The sequence below is a fragment of the Macaca mulatta genome, chromosome 6 (genome assembly GCF_049350105.2).
Source record: "Macaca mulatta isolate MMU2019108-1 chromosome 6, T2T-MMU8v2.0, whole genome shotgun sequence".
Classification (NCBI taxonomy): domain Eukaryota; kingdom Metazoa; phylum Chordata; class Mammalia; order Primates; family Cercopithecidae; genus Macaca; species Macaca mulatta.
Genome location: NC_133411.1, coordinates 82,069,635 through 82,091,437, shown reverse-complemented (window position 1 = coordinate 82,091,437; position 21,803 = coordinate 82,069,635). Strand labels below are relative to the sequence as shown.

Genomic DNA, 21,803 nt, shown 5'->3' with positions numbered 1-21,803 from the left:
AGAAAATCATTGGACAGTTTTTGAGGAACTTCTATATCCAAGGTAGTAGTAGGGACCAGAAAGATACTTAGATATCTAAATATTCTGGCCCCTGCCCTCAAATCTAGCGAATGAAGACATGGTGTATATAGAAGAACTTTCAAATGTATAATTGTTTACCTGAATTGAATGTCAGTAGCTAATTTGCATATACATAAACTCTTTATTGGTGATTACCCTATACACATAATGAAGATTTTTTTTGTTCCCTTTCATTAGTTGATATCTAGTATATTCATGTGAGAAAGTTTTATTGTCTTTTTAAAGATAATAATAAGGTTAACTGAATGAATATAGTAGTGATCCATACCTATCCTCTCTAGCATTTTTTGATGTATGAGAAAATCACTTTACCAACTGCTGTTATTGTAGTATCACAATAATTGGGTTAATTGCTGTTTTCACAGGTGATTTCTAGCTTGTCTCATGCCATAGGCAAGCAAAAGGAAAAGATAGAGTTGATGAGAACATTCTTCCACTGGCGAATCGGCCATGTCAGAGCCAGACAGGACGTAAGTGTCAAAGCAGAAGACAGCTGATGGATGTTAGACTTCTGAATTCAGAAGCGCTCAGGATCACTTATTATAGTTGTTTTCTAATAAGTCAAAATGAATTTGTGATTTAATGTTCCTCTTATTTCAAAGGAATTTGATTTTGATATAGCTTGGAAAAAATACATTTTAGGTCCTATAGACATATAATATATATTACAATAGATACATCATTTCCTGCTTCATAGTGGGTTAATAAGGATTGTTCCTAAATTGTAAATGCCCTAGTAATAGAACCCCTCAGATGAGGTTTTTGGAGAAAGAAATTACCTTTAACATATCAAATGCTTCCTATATTGTTTCTACTTTTAAAATGCCTGAATACAACTTTTTCATAAAGAGGCTTTACTATGTACATTAAATCACAATATAAATGTTTGTTATATAGACTTGTGTTAGAGTGAGAGTCAGAGAAAGCCATACCTATATAGCTTTTTTAAAGTTATCCTTAGCTTGTAGTATATCGTTTAAACTTGAACACCCTTTAAGAAAGAACTGAGTTGGTATATCAGTAAATAGTGAACTGAAAGAGAATAATAAATTGTTGTATCAGAAGTGGAAAAGTATGAGAGTATATCCCACAAGAAGACAGAGTTTAGAGACACATGAGTATAGGAGATAAATATATATTTTTTATATATATATATATATATATATATATATATGTTTTCCATGTATATTCATGTGAGCTATGGAGTAATCTCTGTGTATTTAGTTTCCAAGAGATTAGTGTTTTAGGAAAAAGCTAGTATAGGTTGAGTATCCTTTATCCAAAATGTTTGGCACCAGGAGAATTGTAGATTTTAGATTATGTTTCGTATCACACCTTATACACAAAATTCATTTATGTTTCATATTTTTTCACCTTCTACATATAGCTTAAGGTAATTGTATACAATATTTTTAATAATTTTGTGCATGAAACAAAGTTTGTGTTAAGTACTTCCATGTGGAATTTTTCACTTGTGTCATGCTGGCACTCAGAAAGTTTCAGATTTTTGGATTAGGGATGCTCAACCTACTTTATCCTGGAATAAGATTTCTCCTTTAAGTATACTTTCTGGTTTTTTTCTTTTTTTTTTTTTAAATTAATCCCAATAGATTAAATCCACATTAAGCTGGTTAAAATGAATATTTATACTCTATTTTGAAACTTGTCAAGTAAAATAATGAGAATGCATATTTATTTTTAAATGTTAGCCAGAATAGTTGAGGCTACTGTCACTTTTTGGATAGTTTTTCAAACTTAAGAAATTGAGAATTGGAACTACTTCTTCAAGAATTTAAATTCATTGATGAAAGAAAAATAGCATATGTTCTTATTTGGATTAGCACCATATATGATGGCAAGGTTTATACATTAATCTTGCTTGTGGTGGCCATCAAACTGAAGAGAAAGCAGTGTCATCTGAAGCCAGAGCCACCACCTTTTCCTTCCTTCTAGCCACTGTTATTCTCCTAGTCCTGCTAAATTCATAAGTAAGATGGCAAGTGGTAATTTGCTCATTTTCTTTCATTTGATTGTGTTCTTTTTCTCTAACTTGATTAGTTGCGCAAAGCAATGATGTAATGGATAGAACTCAGTCTCTGGAATTAGGCAAGTCTGGCTTTACTCATCCTCTTTGTGTGACCTCCATAGGTTACTTAACCTCTCTAAACCTGTTCTCCTATGTGCAAGATGAGAATAGTATGATTACACAGGATTAAATAATGTATGTACACTTACCACCATGTTATGTTTATTAATACTACCAATATATTTATCAGCCCACTGTTTTTGAAGTTATATTTTACTTTTATTTAGGTTTATGAAGGTAAACTAGCTGACCAGTACTACCAGAGAACTTTACTGAAGAAAGTCTGGAAAGGCTGGCGTTCCGTAGTCCAAAAGCAATGGAAAGATGTGGTGGAAAGAGCTTGTCAAGCAAGAGCTGAAGAAGTTTGTGTCCAGATCTCCAATGATTATGAAGCCAAAGTTGCTATGGTAAGCATCTTTTTTCCTGCTTTTCACTTTCTTCTAATACAGTGAAAAGGTAGGTAGACTCACTATTAATTAATAGACTTCTTCTTTTGATCTTTAATCAAGAATGAAGACAAAAAAATGAAAATGTTTATTCTTGTGTTAATTTAATGTTTATTGTATATTCTTACATGGTTGATATAAGTAGTTGTATAGAAATTGAAATTATTGGTTGGGCACGGTGGCTCATGCCTGTAGCCCTGGCACTTTGGGAGGCTGAGGCGGGCGGATCACCTGAGTCAGGAGTTTGAGACCAGCCTGGTCAACATGGTGAAACCCCATCTCTACTTAAAAAAAAAAGAAAAATTAGCTGGGTGTGGTGGTGCATGCCTATAATCCCAGCTACTCCAGAGGCTGAGGCAGGGGAATTGCTTGAACCTGGGAGGCAGAAGTTGCAGTGAGCCGAGGTCATGCCATTGTACTCCAGCCTGGGCATTGAGAGCAAAAATCTGTCTCAAAAAAGAATAACAAGAAATTGAAATTATTTTTTCCCATTGACTTTCAATAATAAAATTAACATTGTTTTCATGGGAAAACATTTGGAATTCAAATGAAATAAAAACCATTCTAAAGAATGCAATAGGCCTCTTGAAGTTAAATATTAAAATGAAAAAATGACTCATCATTACAGCATTAAATTCTTAAGATTAAAAATAAATCCATAATACAAATACTTTTCTGCAATTCAATATGACCTGCAAAAAATGCAGTCCCTTGAGGTTTGGCCTGTGGGAAAGTGTGTTGTATGTAGGGTCACTCTGCACTTCAAATTCTGAAGGTAACATTTATTTTATAAAAAAATCTGTTAATATTGCAGGCATGTAGTTTTTTGTGTATGTTTTTTTTGTTTGTTTTTTGTTTTTTTTTCCTGAAAGGGCTACCTGTGGCTCTTAATGTATTTTGTTTAACATCCTACATAAGTTTTACAGTAAAAAATGGCATATCTTTTTGTAAAATGAAAATACATCAGCAATCTTCAATGGGACTGGATAAAATTCCCCTTGTTTGAGCCTTGATTTTAGGGTTAGGAATGAAAGCAATTTGTTGATGGAGATGATAGAGGTAATATGTACCTTTTAAAATAAATTGCACATAGCAGAAGAGGTAAGTGGCAAACTTTTTAATATTTCACATGAGAATGATTTCAGAGTATATATCTATTGACAGTATTCTTTGTAGTATCTCAAATTGTTTTGTTTTTTAAACGTTCTTATTTTAGTTATCTGGAGCTTTGGAAAATGCAAAAGCTGAAATTCAAAGAATGCAACATGAAAAAGAGCACTTTGAAGATTCCATGAAAAAAGCTTTCATGAGGGGTGTATGTGCGTTAAATCTTGAAGCCATGACTATATTTCAAAACAGAAATGATACAGGTTAGTATTTCATTGAAGATTCTCTGCCTACTTTCAGAAAGGGATTTGGGATTTTGGTGATTGATATGGTCTACAGTATTAATAATCTGCAGTAGGTATGTTTCATCGAGGTGCAGCTATTCTTAATTCAGTGGTGTCATATCCAGCCTTAAATCTGCCATGAAAATGAGCTCAGTCATGTTTACTTATAGTATCTTAGATCTGATCAAGTGAACTGTCACTCCTAAGTATTTAAGCTAAATGTTTAATATTTTAATGTATAACATTTTAAATCTCTTTTAACTAAGAATTTTAATGCCCTTTTAAGTACAAAATTTATCATTTTGTCTTTTCTTAAGTAGCCAAGTATCTTGGACTATTTTGGTAAGTAGTTATCTAGTCATGGTTTCTCATTTTAAAAATTCCTAATTTTCCAGTTTAAGAAAAGCCTCAACTAAGCTCATTGCAGCAAATGTAAATATAGGCCTATCTAGAGAAGTAATTTTGTTTTTTTTAAATCCACATATTGTTTGACATAGGAGTGGTTTGTGTAGTAGATTTGTCAGCATGGCGTAGAAAAGCCCATAACTGGACTCCTTTGCCACCAATTTACTCAGGGGCCTATTTTCCTCATTGGGCCTTAGATTTCTTCTCTGAGCAAAGGAGATAACATAAACCTTCCTTACCTGCTTCCTAGGGGCTTCTTGTGGGATGCAGTAAAACATCTGAAAACACTTTAAAAGACAAAATGCACTTTAATGTGTAAGATGACAGTCATGATATAATTATTATAGTTTTAATTCAAGTCAACCTCTCAAGATTTTGTAAATCATTAAGATGATTTCAATCCAATGAATAACTTCTCTGTGCTTGTGATGCCCCTATTTTAAAACATCAACAAACATTTATTATTTAAAGCATGCATATTGTGGATAGGAGTAAGTTTAGGCAAATTGCTTTCTGTCTGAAGTGGTTGTGGTTTGTGGTCCGTATTTAATTTAGAAACTGAGAATCATGGAATCTATTCAAGGCTGAATAGTTTATCTTGGTAATACCTAGGTGAGTACTTGATTTTTCCAATAAATGGTCTTTTATTTGAGTATCAATGTTGAAAACAAACTCACCACCTTCAATGATAGAATAGTCTGTTTCAGTTCTAAGTATTAGCAAGTTGTATGTCGCAAATTGAGAAATTTAATTGTTTACTTGGGAGAAATATGGGTTTCACAAGTAAAGTGACAAATTCCTATTAGAACTTCTTACATTAAATTACAAGAAACCTGTTTCTTGTAACCTGCTTAAAAAGATTTTGAATTGATTTAGGAGTGTTTCCCACCTTAATAAATTTACCATCTTAAAATTTAAATTGAAATACAACTGTGTCTCCTAAAGGCCAATATCCCTAAGAGGATTTGAAGAAAATATCTTCTGCTAATTATACAACATGATTTGTTTTGCTCCTGTTATTTTAAAAACAATGGATGAGAAAGATGATAAGAATAGTAAAACATGCATTAGCAATAATGTTGGTAGAGCTACCAAAGGCAAAAAAGTTCAGTATAATTCAGTGGATCTGCTTTGTGATATTTAGGTTTTATGACATTTTAATGACACCTTTTTTTTTTTTTAATTCTCATAAGAAAAAAATTACTTCTGGCCCTCTTCTATTAAAACAGTTGTTTTTTATAGGCCGGGTGTGGTGGCAGACACCTGTAATCCCAGACTTTGGGAGGCCGAGGCGGGTGGATCACAAGGTCAGGAGATCGAGACCATCCTGTCTAACACGGTGAAACCCCGTCTCTACTAAAAATACAAAAAATTAGCCGGACGTGTGGTGGGCGCCTGTAGTCCCAGCTACTCGGGAGGCTGAGGCAGGAGAATGGCGTGAACCCACGAGGCAGGGTTACAGTGAGCCGAGATCCTGCCAGTGCACTCTAGCCTGGGTGACAGAGCAAGACTCCATCTCAAAAAAAAAAGTTCTTTATAATGCAGTTTTTAATAATGCAAAGTTCCTAATGCACCTGACTTGTTAGAGCAAAATAAATATTTGGTGTTTTATTTGTACGTATTATTTGCTGTCTGTAATTTGCAGTGCCTCTCATGTTGTACAGTATCTTAAATCTTCCAAGTTAGAGGTTTTATGAAGAAGTTAGAACATGACAAGAAGTCCTTAAAATTATATCTGCCAATTTTAAAAGCAATTTTAGGCACAGTAAAAAAAATACTTGACAACTGAAAAATTTATTCCAGCTAAAATGAGATTAATTATTAAACTTAAGAGTTGTCTGATAAACAGGAACTGCATAAATCAGCCTGTATTAGCAAGAATTGGTCACCTGCCTCTCTTCCCTGACCTTCACACTCTTTCTACATCTCGTAATGTTTCTACGTCTCGTAATATTTGCCACCATCTAAAGGTGGACACTCAGAATCTCTACCAAAACATGTTAAAACTCAGTGTGTGTTTTGTTTTCAAATTAGCAGTGTTTTATATTGAATTAGTCCCTTTCATCAGAGGAGTTCAAACGATCTAGGTAGGCACTGTAATCATTGTTAAACTTCTTAAATAAGGTAACTAATACTCTACAAATTTTCTATACAGGTAGTCTAAGGAAAGGACTGGCCGGGCGCGGTGGCTCAAGCCTGTAATCCCAGCACTTTGGGAGGCCGAGACGGGCGGATCACGAGGTCAGGAGATCGAGACCATCCTGGCGAACACGGTGAAACCCCGTCTCTACTAAAAAAATACAAAAAACTAGCTGGGCGAGGTGGAGGGCGCCTGTAGTCCCAGCTACACAGGAGGCTGAGGCAGGAGAATGGCGTAAACCCGGGAGGCGGAGCTTGCAGTGAGCTGAGATCCGGCCACTGCCCTCCAGCCCCAGCGACAGAGCGAGACTCCGTCTCAAAAAAAAAAAAAAAAAAAAAAAAAAAGGAAAGGACTTATGCAGAGGCCCAAACTTCTGGATGGAAAGAGAACTGCGTAGAAACCATTTAAACATAGGACTTACATAATGCGCTCTGTTCAGATGTTCTGAAACAGCTCATTGACTGAAACACCACACTGTTTGGTACCACACAGATACAGTCTTAAGCAGAAACTAACGAAATTATAATACTGGAGAGAAAACATCTAATATTGGAAGAAACCCTTTGTACTAGCCTCTGGAATTTGACATTATTGGCTCCTTAGATCAAGATTAAGGCTCAGTTTTGAGGGAAGGTTACTGATTGGGGTGTCACTACAAATCAGTTAGGTGCACAAATATGCCGTTGATTTATGATTTATATAATTTATCTGCAAGAACCCATTTTTTTTACAATGTAAAAAGTGAAGATTTTAGTTTTATTGATTTATTTTTGTTTTCTGACAACTCAAGGACAAAAATAAATTGTTAGGATAGACGCAATACATGAAAATTAGGGAGTATAGTGATATCAGAAAGTGATTCTAAAGATGGATTCCAGATCATTTCGGCCATTTATCAGGATATTTATATGAACTAATACAAAGGAACCTAGATCTCTGGGCTCACTGTGATCATATTTTTGTGAGAGTTGTGATGGCAATATACTCTACTTAGTTAAGGTCCCAGCTGAGTACATAATTTATTTTCATCTTTTATATAAGAGCGAATGATCCATTCGCTTTCGCATGTGGAAGGAAGTAGTCTGAAGTTTTTAGTGGTTAATGCTGACAAACTGTATTAACTGAACATTGTATCTAATATACTATAAACAAACATCTAAATTTTTGTTAGGACCAAACTTTAGCCAGTATGTGTTTTCCTTGTTTGGAAGATAATAGTAGTCCTAACCTGGAAGAATTTGAGTGGAATTAATTTGTGACTTACAGGGGTAGACTCCACGAATAATAAAAAGGAAGAGTATGGTCCTGGTGTTCAAGGAAAAGAACATTCTGCTCATTTGGATCCTTCAGCTCCTCCGATGCCCTTACCGGTTGCATCACCACTGCTGCCATCCCCGCCAGCTGCAGTCGGAGGAGCCAGCGCGACTGCTGTTCCCTCTGCTGCTTCGATGACTTCTACCAGGGCTGCTTCCGCATCTTCTGCTCATGTTCCTGTTTCTGTTCTTGGTGCAGGATCTGCAGCTACTGCTGCATCAGAAGAAATGGTTAGTACAGTTTATAGAGGTCCCACCTTATGAAAAGGGCGGCCAGATGCAGTGGCTCACGCCTGTAATCCCAGCACTTTGGGAGGCCGAGGAGGGCGGATCACAAGGTCAGGAGATCGAGACCATCCTGGCTAACACGGTGAAACCCTGTCTCTACTAAAAATACAAACAATTAGCCGGGTGCAGTGGCAGGTGCCTGTAGTCCCAGCTACTCGGGAGGCTGAGGCAGGAGAGTGGCATGAACCCTGTAGGCAGAGCTTGTGGTGGGCCAAGATCGCACCACTGCACTCCAGCCTGGGCAACAGAGTGAGAATCCGTCTCAAAAAAACAAAACAAAACAAAACACTTGTTTGTAAATTTAATATTTTGAACTCATAAAATATTTTCCTATGGAGGAAAAAAAAATCTGTGTGGTATTTAGGCAAAGTCACTGAAAATATTTAATACACAAAGTGACTAGAACATTACATTGTAATGAAAATACCTGAAAGTGCTGTCATAGTAGTGATAATTAAGACAAAGAACTTTTTTATATTTTTCAAAAATTATGTAGGAAAAGTAGATTTAATTTGAGAAAGAGTTGATGACAGACTTTACGTTTGAAGAACACTAGTGGGTGTTTTCAAAGGTCTGGGAGGTTAATGTATGTTTAATTTTATATTTTCTATTCAGCGAACAGCTTTCCTTTTTTCTAAATGCAGATATATCACTAACACTGCTCTGTAGTAACTCCATCTTGATTGAGTTTTAATTTGTAATTTGTAATTGGAATGGAGATAGGAACAGTGTTTCTTAGAATCAGTCAGCTACTATTAGAGAAGTGCCAAGAGGATAGTGTTAAATGGGGATGGAAGATTTGTGTGAGAACTTGCCTGAAGTGAAATTGATCAAGCTGTTAATATGGTAAGAGGCTGGGCATGTTGGCTCACACCTGTAATCCCAGTACTTTGAGAGGCTAAGGTGAAAGGTTTGCTTGAGGCCAGAAGTTTGAGACCAGACTGGGCAATATAGCGAGACCTCATCTTTACAAAAAGGTAGAAAATTAGGCATGGTGCTGTGCACTTGTACTCCCAGCTGCTCAGGAGGCTGAGGCAAGAGGATCGCTTGAGCCCAAGAGTTCAAGGTTACTATGAGTTATGACTGCACCACTGCACTCCAGCCTGGGCAACGAGCGAGACCCTGTCTCTAAAAAAATTTTTTTTTTTTTTTTTTTTTTTTTTTTTTTTGAGACAGAGTCTGGCTCTGCCGCCCAGGCTGGAGTGCAGTGGCCGGATCTCAGCTCACTGCAAGCTCCGCCTCCCGGGTTCACGCCATTCTCCTGCCTCAGCCTCCCGAGTAGTTGGGACCGACACAACTGGAGTTTCAGATGAAGCACATTGTGGCTGTAACTCCTTAGCCTCCTGTTGTTAAACTTGTATTCTACAAACCATGTTTCTCAAGAAAGGGCGGAGTACAGATGCAAGCCAAGCTTATTAGACTCACGTGTGCAGAGCTAGCAGAGATCAGTTATTTATGTACATATGTGTGTGTGTATGTATGTATGTATTTATTTTTAAAAAGCCAGGCACGGTGGCTCACGCCTGTAATCCCAACACTTTGGGAGGCCGAGGAGGGTGGATCACGAGGTCAGGAGTTCAAGACCAGCCTTCCCAAGATGATGAAATCCTGTCTCTACTAAAAATACAAAAAATTAGACAGGCATGGTGGTGAGCGCCTATAATCCCAGCTACTTGGGCGGCTGAGGCATAGAATTGCTTGAGCCAGGGAGGCAGAGGTTGCAGTGAGCCAAGATCATGCCACTGCACTCCAGCCTGGGCGACAGAGCGAGACTGTCTCAAAAAACAAAACAAAACACTGTTAATTTCTCTCCCGCTGTGGTGTGGGTCTGGCATAAAGGCATGTATAGTTTTACAAAGCTCCTGAGATGATTCTGATTTGCTTGTCTTCCTCTTCTCCCCAACTCCTAACCACTTACATAAGAGGCAAGAAGAGGGAAAGTTTTAGGTCTTAAAGTTCCCTTGGCTGGCCATTAGAAGGAGCCATTGCTCTGGACGGCTGTCTGTAGCTAAAGGAGGTATTGAGACAGACAAGTAGTCACCTTTAGTATTCTACCAGATTTGAATTTTTACCTTTCGAGAGCTACTAACTTTGGCAGAGAATACATTGAGATCAGTTATTTACCAAATATTGACACAAAGAGGTTGAAGAATAGCACATGGCTAAGAGAAATTTGTGTGGGGGAGCTTTGACCTAGAAATAAGACACTGGCCGAGCGTAGTGGCTCACGCCTGCAATCCCAGCACCCTGGGAGGTGGAGGTATGTGGATCATGAAATCAGGAGATCGAGGCCATCCTGGCCAACATGGTGAAACCCTGTCGCTACAAAAATACAAAAAAATTAGCCAGGCTTGGTAGCCTGTGCCTGTAATCGGGAGGCTGAGGTGGAAGAATCACTTGAACCCTGGAGGCAGAGGTTGCAGTGAGCCGAGATCGTGCCACTGCACTCCAGCCTGGGTGATGGAGCAAGACTCAGTCTCAAAAAAAAAAAAATAAAACACTAAAATTCAAATCTGACATATTTTTCAGATGTGTTTGTTTTCCATGATTACACATTTTGAAGTGTGATCCTGCACAGATGACCTCATTTAAACATTCATTCACTGTGTTTATGTTCTGGTTTCTCATTCATCTTGCATATGCAGTTAACACATGCAGAGCTAGATTTTTTCAAAATTCTCTTCCTAAAATGTGACTTCATGGGTACATCTGCATTTATATGTAAACCTGAATATGTATGGGAAGAACTGAGTGAATGAGTTTGCTTAGCACCCTTTTTGTTGCTAACTTTTTGAATAATCTGGTCAGGAGATAGTGTTGAAGTCGTTGAAACCTGAAAACCATAATATTCTGTAGACAGCCCTTCCCCATCTGCCCCACCCCACTATATCCACTTCTTCAAAAACAGGTACACACTCCATTTCAGTCATATAAGTAAGTGGCCTTTAGGGCCAGGGAGAAAAAGAGAATCACAATTAAATCTCTAAGTATAATCTTAGTTTTCTTCCTTCCTTATGTAATTAAAATACTCAGATTCACCTCAAATATGTGTTTTTGTTTTTAAAAGAAACTTAATAACAAAACTAGGAATAAATCCAGTAAGTAGTTGACTAACTTACTGTGAAACCGTCGTCATTGGGAATAGGAAAAGAAGAGAGAGATTTGCAATCCTGGCTTGGTTATCTTTCTTTTCATTTTAATGACAGAGGCTTCGTATAAACATTCAAAATTTGTTTCAATTTTTCTTGGTATTTCCAGTAGCTAAAAAGAGCTAGGTGTAGAAAGTACAGAGAATTGGCAAACAAATAACTGGAGAAAGGAAGATTACGACGCTAATAAAGTAATATCTTCGTATTTAAAATGATTTTCTTTAATGCAGACATCCTCAGTATGTTAAAGAATAGCAGAATTTCATGGTGAAAACCATTTTTTAAAAAAGGCTAGACAGTTATACAAGCAAGCATATTGCAGTTCATAAAGTTGAACAGTAGATGGCATTTTATTCTTTTTCTAACTCCAATTGGAATAATTGAGGGGAAATATTTTTCCTTGAATTTTAAAGCTGTTTGGTAAAGACCTTTAGTAAAGTTTCTCTTCCAACTTTCCTCTTCATTCGAATAGAAAGTGAAAGGGTGTCATTAGGGAGTTAGTACTGCTTTCTCCATTTTATCAATGAAGAAATTGAGACTTAGAGAGTATGCAGCTTCCCTAGGGACACAGTTAGTAACTGAGTTGGAATTCAGACTTTGACAATCTGATTTAGACCTCTTAGTCTTAAGCAATAATCTATACTGTCTCTTTGTCAGATATTAAGGTGTAAATACTGTTTTTAATGTCATTTCCTTTTTTTTTTTTTTTTTTTTTTTTTGAGACGGAGCCTCACTCTGTTACCCAGGCTGGAGTGCAGTGGCGCGATCTTGGCTCACTGCAAGCTCCGCCTCCTGGGTTCCCGCCGTTCTCCTGGCTCAGCCTCCGGAGTAGCTGGGACTACAGGCGCCCGCCACCACACCCGGCTAATTGTTTGTATTTTTAGTAGATACGGGGTTTCACCGTGTTAGCCAAGATGGTCTCGATCTCCTGACCTCGTGATCCGCCCGCCTCAGCCTCCCAAAGTACTGGCATTACAGGCGTGAGTCACTGCGCCTGGCCTGTCATTTTCTTTTTTTCTTACTCCTTTCAATTTTGTTGCTTATGTTGATGTGGCTTAAAATGCTAGAATTTTTATTTTTATAGCATTTTTTAAAGTCGGCTGATAAATTTAATGAACTCCAACATGATTGGTACCAGTAAGCGGTCATTTAATTTGCAGAGAATGATACATATCTAATACATTATTGTATCTTAAAACATAAATATGTATTAATTTACTAGTTTTTAATGTGGAGCCAGATTGAATGTGGGGGTCAAAGATTGTAATTTTCATCTTTTTTTTAATATAAACTACACCCAATATATTTTCTGTGTTCTCCAGTTACAGTTTCTGTAAAGCATGAACCTAACAAAACTTCCCGAACAATCTGATTATAGAATCCTTCTAGGTTTTTCTTTCCTCCCCCTGATTTAGTAGCAACTTTTTTCTAATAATTTATCTTTATGAATTATTTCTAAAATGTTCTTATACATTTTCAAAACTTTTTTATCAATTTACACAATTTTTAATACCTTAAATAAACATTAACAAGTACAAATGGCAAACCATCTGAAAACAAGCAGCCGACAGTAAACATGCATTTAAGACAACTTCTGTTTAATTCAAATGAGCGCGTAGAGATTTCTTTTAGAAGTCATTTTATTTACAGGAGTATATATTTTCAAATTACTGAAGGCATTCTAAAGCAATTCTGAGCTGAGTTGAATGAAATTTATCATCTATGAGCAATTTTCCCACTACTCTAATTTTCTTTAGTCCCGATTTCTCTAGTCTTTCGTTCACACCTGAAGCTCCAGGAGAGAATCACGGCTACTGAGAGGACACCCCTCAAGTGTGATTGGGCAGGAGGAAAGTTACAAACTCAGTTGTACTTCATTTTCCACATTTTGGCAAAGAATATTCCTGCCAGCAATTAGTTTTGTATTTTAAAATAGCATTTAAGCATCTTTAGGAGTTTGTAAAATATTTTTTGTCCCTTATTGTAATAAGTAATAAGATAAAGTTCCCCTCAGGCCAGAAGCATGAATTTAGTCCACAAAAACATATTTGTAAATATTTTTAAATCTGAGATTTTTAGTTTATCAAATTCATAAGATCCATAGAAGTTTATGGTTTAAAAAGCCAAATCATTTTTACAAGGACTATAGTGAGAAACAGTCTTCTAAATCCCTCTCCCTAACTCTGTCAGCTATTTCTTCTGTTTCCATTTTTTCCTAAATAATATGTCTATATCATTATTTCTACATTTCTTAATTTCAAACATCTGTTAACTTATTACAGATAAAAAGGACTTGGCCTCCTTATGCCACCTTATTCCTTCTCTCTCTCTTCACTTTCCTCATCCTCCCTGTATGTAAATATTTAGTTATAGATATTCCAATTTCAGATTAAATCATTTATGATGACTAATATAGCTAAGCCATGAATGTATACTATGACTACATTTCCTTTCTGGTATAATGTTTTGTTTTAGAATTAATTGCTTCATTTTTATCTTCGGTTTTCTCTCCAACTGTAGTGAATTATTTCCGAACTCTCCAGGGATTACGGAACCCTACTGAATGCTGTTTTCCGTAGGGTCTTCCAAAAACATCAATACTCCGTCTTTTTAATTATCCCCGAGACATCTCTCCTGAAGCCCACTCTCTTCCCATTTCAATGTATAGCTGTGACTATGTGTAGCTAGGTGCAGAATCTAGCTACACACAGAATATGGAGAATCACAGATGAACTATAATAATCGGGAAAACATTGATACTTAATAAATGCCTTTGGAAAAACTGTTTAGAGAAAAAATGAATTTAGATTAATACTTCACACTGAAATTTCAAATGTTTTAATAAGTTAAGCCAAAATAAGTAAATGTTGTGAGAGTATAACTACCTCAGCTGTCCAAAGCTGATTTTGGTTTCATCATGGAAGCAAGAGGAAATTAATGACAGGATTAACCACAACTTAAAAAAATGGATGTGCATTGAAGATTAAGACAAATAAATGAAATGAGGAAATTGTTTACACTTTTAGATAAGTATCTATAATTATTAAATGAGTTTACTATTCATCAGGAACTATTTTTTAAAATTTAAATATTAATATCCTTTCAATTCTTAGCAAATAAGATGGATAGTTGACAAAATGGAATACAAATATGAAACATTAATAAGGAACCACAAATTGAATAGTAGATTTCACCTCAGACTTAAACGAGCAGGTGTGTAATTGATTGACAGTGCAAAAATAGTCCACTTATGTGTTATTCTTGCTGTAAATATTTTTCTGGAGTATCATCCAGCAGTAAGCAACAAAAGCTATAAAAGCTGATAATACTTTTTGATATGATCGTTCCATTGTTTGCAATATATTATACAGAAGTAACTAAAAAGAGGATTTTTCTTTTGCAAAATGTGCTAAATGTAATAGAAAAAGAAAGACAAAGTAGTTCGTTGGTATAAAAACCATCTCATTAAGAACTATAGCAGGTCTCTGTATTACCTCATGAAAAAAATATATTGATAAAATGAGATGGAAAAAAGGCAGAACACAGAAACATATGTGTAATGATAATATTAATTATGCTTAAGGATGAAAAAGTCCATAAAACAGATTAATGGTTGCCGGGGCTTAAGGATGGTTGGGGAAGGAATGGAGAGATGGGTATGACTGTCAAGAGTGGCCCGAGGGAGATCTTCGTGGTGATGAGTATTCTATATCTTGATTGAGTGATAGTTAATGGGAACTTAGGTGATAAAATGACAGAGATCTATATACAGGCATTATGTCATGTTGAGCTTCCTGGTTTTGACTTTGTTATATTCTGATTATGTCAGATGTAACCATGGCAGGAAACTGGGTAAAGAGCACACAGTACTTTTCAATATGATCCCTGTGTCTTCCTGTAAATCTATCATTATTTCAAAATAAAAAGTTGGTGTTTTAAGTTTCTAAAATCTTATAAAATTGTTGGCATACTCAGGTTAAAGGGATATTTTGGGGTGTTCGGTTTTGTGCTTTGCATTTTGTCTTGTGATTTTGTTTGATTTTTTCCATGTTAAAGTTGGTTGAACGTACAATTATTTTAAGTGCCTGTGTGTTTTCTTCGTAATTTATGGAATCAAATTAATAGAAGTTTTGCTGTGGATTTTCTGCCACCTCATTACTTCTTTTATTTTTTTTTTTCTTCTTAGTATGTGCCAAGAGTTGTAACCTCTGCACAACAGAAAGCAGGAAGAACTATTACAGCCCGGATCACAGGAAGATGTGATTTTGCTTCAAAAAATAGAATTAGCAGCGGTTTAGCTATAATGGGAGTTTCTCCTCCCATGAGCTCAGTTGTTGTGGAAAAACATCATCCAGTCACAGTGGTGAGTCCACATTTGATGACCTTTTGTCAAAAAGTCTTTTTCCTGAGAGTTCACAGACTAGTAAACACTTACATAACATGTTGAGAAGATAAGAATTTATGATGACTGGTACTTGTTCTGCCTTTTCCTGATACAGTTTTTTTGTTTGTTTGTTTGTTTGTTTTTATACTTGTATTTCTCCAACCTGCTATAAATCTACCTTTCTGCTGTTGGGAAATTAATTTCAGAAACATCGTTTCTTCCAAACTGTAAAAATTATAAAATACTAAAAGTAATCCAGTGTGTTTGTGGTCAAAAGAGTAAAATATGTAAAGGATTTATTATCCGTTTAAAAAGAGACAAAAATTTTTCACTCACTGGTTCAAACAATTCTCCTGCCTCAGCCTCCCGAGTGGGTGGGATTACAGGTGCCCGCCACCACAGCCAGCTAATTTCAGGGATTGATTTTAAAAGAGAATGCCCACTCTTTCCTTGCCTAACGCAGCCATGGCTCGTGGTCCCAAGAAGCATCTGAAGCGGGTAGCAGCTCCAAAGCATTGGATGCTGGATAAATTGAGTGGTGTGTTTGCTCCTCGTCCATCCACCGGTCCCCACAAGTTGAGAGAGTGTCTCCCCCTCATCATTTTCCTAAGGAACAGACTTAAGTATGCCCTGACAGGAGATGAAGTAAAAAAGATTTGCATGCAGCGGTTCATTAAGATCAATGGCAAGGTCCGAACTGATATAACCCAGCCTGCTGGATTCATGGATGTCATCAGCATTGACAAGACGGGAGAGAATTTCTGTCTGATCTGACACCAAGGGTCGCTTTGCTGTACATCGTATTACACCTGAGGAGGCCAAGTACAAGTTATGCAGAGTGAGAAAGATCTTTGTGGGCACAAAAGGAATCCCTCATCTGGTGACTCATGATGCCTGCACCATCCGCTACCCCGATCCCCTCATCAAGGTGAATGATACCATTCAGATTGATTTGGAGGCTGGCAAGATTACTGATTTCGTCAAGTTCGACACTGGTAACTTGTGTATGGTGACTGGAGGTGCTAACCTGGGAAGAATTGGTGTGACCACCAACAGAGAGAGGCACCCTGGATCTTTTGACGTTGTTCACATGAAAGATGCCAATGGCAACAGCTTTGCCACTCGACTTTCCAACATTTTTGTTATTGACAAGGGCAACAAACCATGGATTTCTCTTCCCCGAGGAAAGGGTATCCGCCTCACCATTGCTGAAGGGAGAGACAAAAGACTGGCGGCCAAACAGAGCAGTGGGTGAAATGGGTCCCTGGGTGACATGTCAGACCTTTGTACGTAATTAAAAATATTGTGGCAGGGAAAAAAAAAAAAGAGAGAGAATGCCCTCTATGAATTCTCAGCATTGGACAACATTCCTATGTACTTACTAAGTATTAGCAAAAACAAAAGTACGTGGAATGATTTTAAATCCTTTTTTCCTGAGTACTAGCTGGTCACTAGATGATTAAATGAAGACAAGCTGGATTGATTTGAACTGAACTTCAGGTGAAGTGGGACCTTAGCGAGGTGGAATGCTGGAGATAGAAGCACCAAGTCCAGAGAGACACATGGAGATGACGGAGGATTTATTTTAGGATTATCTTAGGTTTCATGTTTCATAAGTTGGACAGACTCTGAAAGTTCATAGAAGACTTTTCTATATATTTTTGAATATGGAAGACAAGTTACCAAAAATGAGAAGAAATGAATGCATTTCTGTTTTTTCAGATGTAGAAAATGTATAGAGATGGTGAGAGACTGTCCATTTGTGAGGTAAAGAAGGCGTAAAGAGAGCACATACGTGTTTATTTTTTATTAGACAACCTTTTGTAATAATAAGAATTCATATTTTACAGAAGACAAAGAACTAAACATTTAGAACCCTTGTTTTTGATACTTATCTCCCATGCTGCCCTCCCTTTATTCAGTACGTGCATTCCTTCCCCACTAACTGCATATGAATCGGATAGCCATCAGCTTCCTGGATTATGTGACAGACACAGTGGCAGTCATCTGTACTGTATTTCTTTTTACCCTGGGAGTCAAGATCTAAATCTACCAGAAATGGTTTTTACTAAAAAACCAAGGATGCGATTTGTGACACCGTAGCCTCTTCTGCTGGACAATTGCATGCTTCTAGGGCCACTTCATTCTCTGTCATATTTTGTGTATCATAATTTCAGTGGCTTCTTTTATTTCTACAGTTCCTCTTGCCCATCCTTCCCAAAGAGAAAGCCTTTTTAGTAGGCTCAGATTAGGTGACTGGCAACTAAAATTTCCTATCTGTTGCAAGAGTATCTCTTATTTATAATGGTTATCCAGTTATTTATATACAAAGAAACATTTTTATAAGATACTTTAAGAAAAGAGGTTATTTTTCTTTAAAAAGGAGTTCTGTTCTTTTTAAAACAGAATCTGACAGGATCTTGTGTTTTTAAGAGGTGTCATTCTTTTTTTTAAGCAAAAACTACAGTTTGGAGTTTTTTAAATACATAGTGAATGTTTTGACCAAATATATATAGTTTTACTTAAAGTATTTTAACGATGAGTTTTCTAAGTGGAAGATCCTAATAGAAATTGGCATGTCCTAGTCAGTGGCATGGACTAATAACTTACCTTGATAACAAATCCCACTGCTGGCTACTAAGAAGCTTTATCGGGTTTAATAGGGAAAAGCCTTGTACTGATACATATTGTTCATATGTTTACATGTAATGTGTACTTGTATACATAGTGTGTACTTACATGTATTACATGCATATTATATGTGTGGACTGAGTCGCGTGTGTCCTGACATTAATGATTCAGTGCTCATGTCTGAGGTGTTCCTTTGAGCTCCGAGGTGATGTGCATAAAACTTTTAGTCTGCTCCCAGGTGAACCAGGTTAAATATGAGGGCTCTGGTTTAAAGAAAGGACCAGACTGCATCCTGAGGGCTTCCCTCTGCCCCTGGGATTGGTTTCCACAGTCAAGTAGAGAGAAGGAAGTTGGATCGAATGAGGGGAGGGCTCAAGGCTGACCCCTCTTCCAATTACCACAGTTTCTGTCTATATACAAAGCCTCTGTACACATTACAAGATTCCACTGGGCCCTGTTGGAGGAATGGCTCCCATGGCTTTCTTAATGATCTTTGTGGATATAGCTCTGATATTACATTGTGGGTGTTGAACATGTCAGTCAGGCTGGGTTGGGGTTCCTTACAGAGAAGGGCCTCGTCTAATTTAACAGCTGCTTCACTCCCTCATTGCTTCTTTCTACTGGATCTTAACAGATGTTTGTTGGGTTAAATTATAGATGATAGATGATGAAATGATACATAGTATACATAATTTTGTGGTATTATTAAAGCAGATTTTTGTCTTTTCAGCAAACCATTCCTCAAGCAACTGCAGCAAAATATCCCCGGACCATTCATCCTGAAAGTAGTACCTCAGCTTCCAGATCACTTGGAACCAGATCAGCTCACACCCCGTCTCTCACAAGCGTTCAGTCCATAAAAGTGGTTGACTAAAGTGAATATGTCCATAGTGGGGTCTTTTAATCCCTCTGGTCTTACCAAGGGTTAGAAGTCTTTTGTTTTTAACTTTTTCATATTGTTAGAACATCATGGATACATCACGTTCATCTGTTCAAAATTAACAAGAGACTTTTTCAAACTCTACCATGCTTTGTAACTATATGTAGAAATTATTTTAATGTTATTTTTTATTTAAGCAATTAAGTAAAACTTTTTTAAATTAAAAAAAAACTGGATTTTATTTTTTTAATATGTTTAGCCTGTTGCTGATTACATCATCAAAGTATATAAATTTATTTTCACTATTTATAAAACACTAAATTATTTCCAATATTACACAGCTGTAATTCACTCAAAGTGTTGAGAGGGAACCTTACTAAAAACAAAGTATTAGAACTAGTAGAAACTAGGATATTTTTATTTTTATTTTAAAAAGTTAAAGACCAAGTGTAATAATGATTTTTTTTTTTTTTAATTTTTTTGAGACAGAGTCTTGCTCTGTCGCCCAGGTTGGAGTGCAGTGGTGTGACCTCGGCTCACTGCCTCCTCCTCCCATGTTCAAGCGATTCTCCTGCCCCCGCCTCCCGAGTATCTGGGATTCCAAGTGCCAGCCACCAAGCCTGGCTAATTTTTGTATCTGTTTTAGTAGAGACGAGGTTTCATCATGTTGGCCGGGCTGGTCCCGAATTCCTGACCTCAAGTGATCCACCCGCCTTAGCCTCCCAAAGTGCTGGGATTACAGGCGTGAGCCACCACTCCAGGCCCCAGGTTTTTTGTGGCTTTAGCGTGTTAGTCTTCATTTTTCCAGGACTCTAACAGTTGAAAATAGACGGAAATGGCAACATCTATGCATCATTTTTTAATGCCAAAAGGGAAAACATTTGTAATACTAGCACTAGAGTTACAGAAGTGTTAGAAATGTCTTGTTAGAATGATCCTGTTTCTGGTTTTCTTTCTCACCTTATTTGAAACTCTGCAGCACTGAACCTACCTTGTTCTCCCTGAACATCTAAACACTGTTCTGTGGTGGTGTGGCCCTGTGCAACTCAGCAAACCTAGGCCTGGGCAGAAATTTTTCAATGGCTGTCCAGTACAAAGAAACCATCTGGGCAGAACTGATTTTGGTGAACAAGACTTGGCTTCTAATGGTTTTATTGCTGACTGATTGTGTGGACCAGACAATTTAAATGAATATCTGGATCCTCATCTGTGAAATAAGCGTAAAATCTACCTACTATTTCACAAGTACTTATGGAATACATAAAAATAAACAGGTTCTAAAGAGTCTGTCTAGGACCTCAATTTCCATATCTTTAACTGAGTGGATGGACTTAATCATCTGAAGCCTCTTCTAATTTGAATATAAGTTCTCTTACACTAATTTTTATTATGGGAAATAGGTTTTCTTGCTGCCTCACATTGTTCACAGGACATCAGCGAATAAGTGTGACATAGGCAAATAGAATCCCATTTCCTAATGGGGCCCGCTAAGGCCTTTCTGAATTATTATCAGGCTGTTTCTTAAAGGGTATTAGATATTTACACAACACTTGTTCTGGATTCTGGCCCAGCTACCCTTGTGGTAAACAGCTCCACCCCTCATGGGCTTCAGCAAGCTTTTCATGAACATAAACCACCAGCACCTCATCTCGCGCCCTTTGCGTGTGCTTGCTCTTCCTGGGCTTCTCCGTTCACTCCCAGTTGAGTCAGGAGAGTGCAGGCTCCACTGGGGAGCCCACTCATGCAGCACAGAATTAATACTTGGCATTGTGGTAAACAGACCAATTCTCCCTTCCTCTTCCCCTGTATGAATTGTCCTGAAATGCGTTAGTATATTATGTCTCTCAGAATAGAGTAGCTCGAGATTAAATAATCAACTATACCTGTACCGAGTGATGGCCACTTAGGTAATTCACTTTGTTCTCACTCTCCCTCCTTCCGTGGACAACTCGCCTTTTTCCTCCACTCCTGCTTCCCCGGATGCACACTTCTGTAAAAGTTGTTGCACACAAACTTCGGTCTTAGACAAGCTCTACTTTTTGAGGATCTAGACTACAACCAGGAATGGTTTTCAGTATCCAAGCCAAAACAATATGGACAAACTAAAGTGAATATTATGAATGTGTGATTAAGAATATTATAAACATCTTTTTAAGCTTTAAGCTCTAGAAATGTATGTTGTCTAAAGCACCAAGCAATTAGTGTTGGCCTAAGTTAACATAAATTCAACAATTAAACATTTTACACAGTTATAGTATGTATTCATATTTGTTTCTTTTTGCATAAAGAGGTTACTCCAATCTGGTGGGGAGCAGTGATAAAGAGAGGTCAGTGGAAACTGGTCATACTGAAGAACAGATGGGACAAGACTCAATACGTTTTTGAAAAATGTTTTGGAATCATATGAATCTATTACCTGTTTTAAAAATTCGTAAGATTAAGTGGGCCACTTATAATCAGTATGAGACAAAGACATAAAACTAAATTCATGACAGAATAACTGGATTGAAATTGCTTATGGTTTTATTATGTGCCTTGTAAATTTAGAGTCAGAATCCGAAAATGGAGAGTCTTAAATTCCAATGAATAGGTGCATAAACCGACACAAA

General features: G+C 37.0%; 1 protein-coding gene and 1 pseudogene across 2 annotated transcripts in view; both read left to right on the top strand.

Moving 5' to 3' along the window:
- POC5 (POC5 centriolar protein) overlaps nucleotides 1-19,425 on the top strand; it is a 37,849-nt gene extending 18,424 nt beyond the window's left edge. For both annotated transcript variants that reach the window (XM_015140293.3, XM_015140291.3), the window contains 6 exons: nucleotides 447-551; nucleotides 2,395-2,574; nucleotides 3,830-3,983; nucleotides 7,816-8,093; nucleotides 15,486-15,662; nucleotides 19,045-19,425. In XM_015140293.3, the coding sequence (XP_014995779.2) occupies nucleotides 447-551; nucleotides 2,395-2,574; nucleotides 3,830-3,983; nucleotides 7,816-8,093; nucleotides 15,486-15,662; nucleotides 19,045-19,188 (1,038 nt within the window). In that variant the 3' untranslated portion in view covers nucleotides 19,189-19,425. The remainder of the gene's footprint in view (nucleotides 1-446; nucleotides 552-2,394; nucleotides 2,575-3,829; nucleotides 3,984-7,815; nucleotides 8,094-15,485; nucleotides 15,663-19,044) is intronic.
- LOC706082 (small ribosomal subunit protein eS4, X isoform-like) lies at nucleotides 16,126-17,009 on the top strand (annotated as a pseudogene).
- Nucleotides 19,426-21,803: the final 2,378 nt, after the last annotated feature.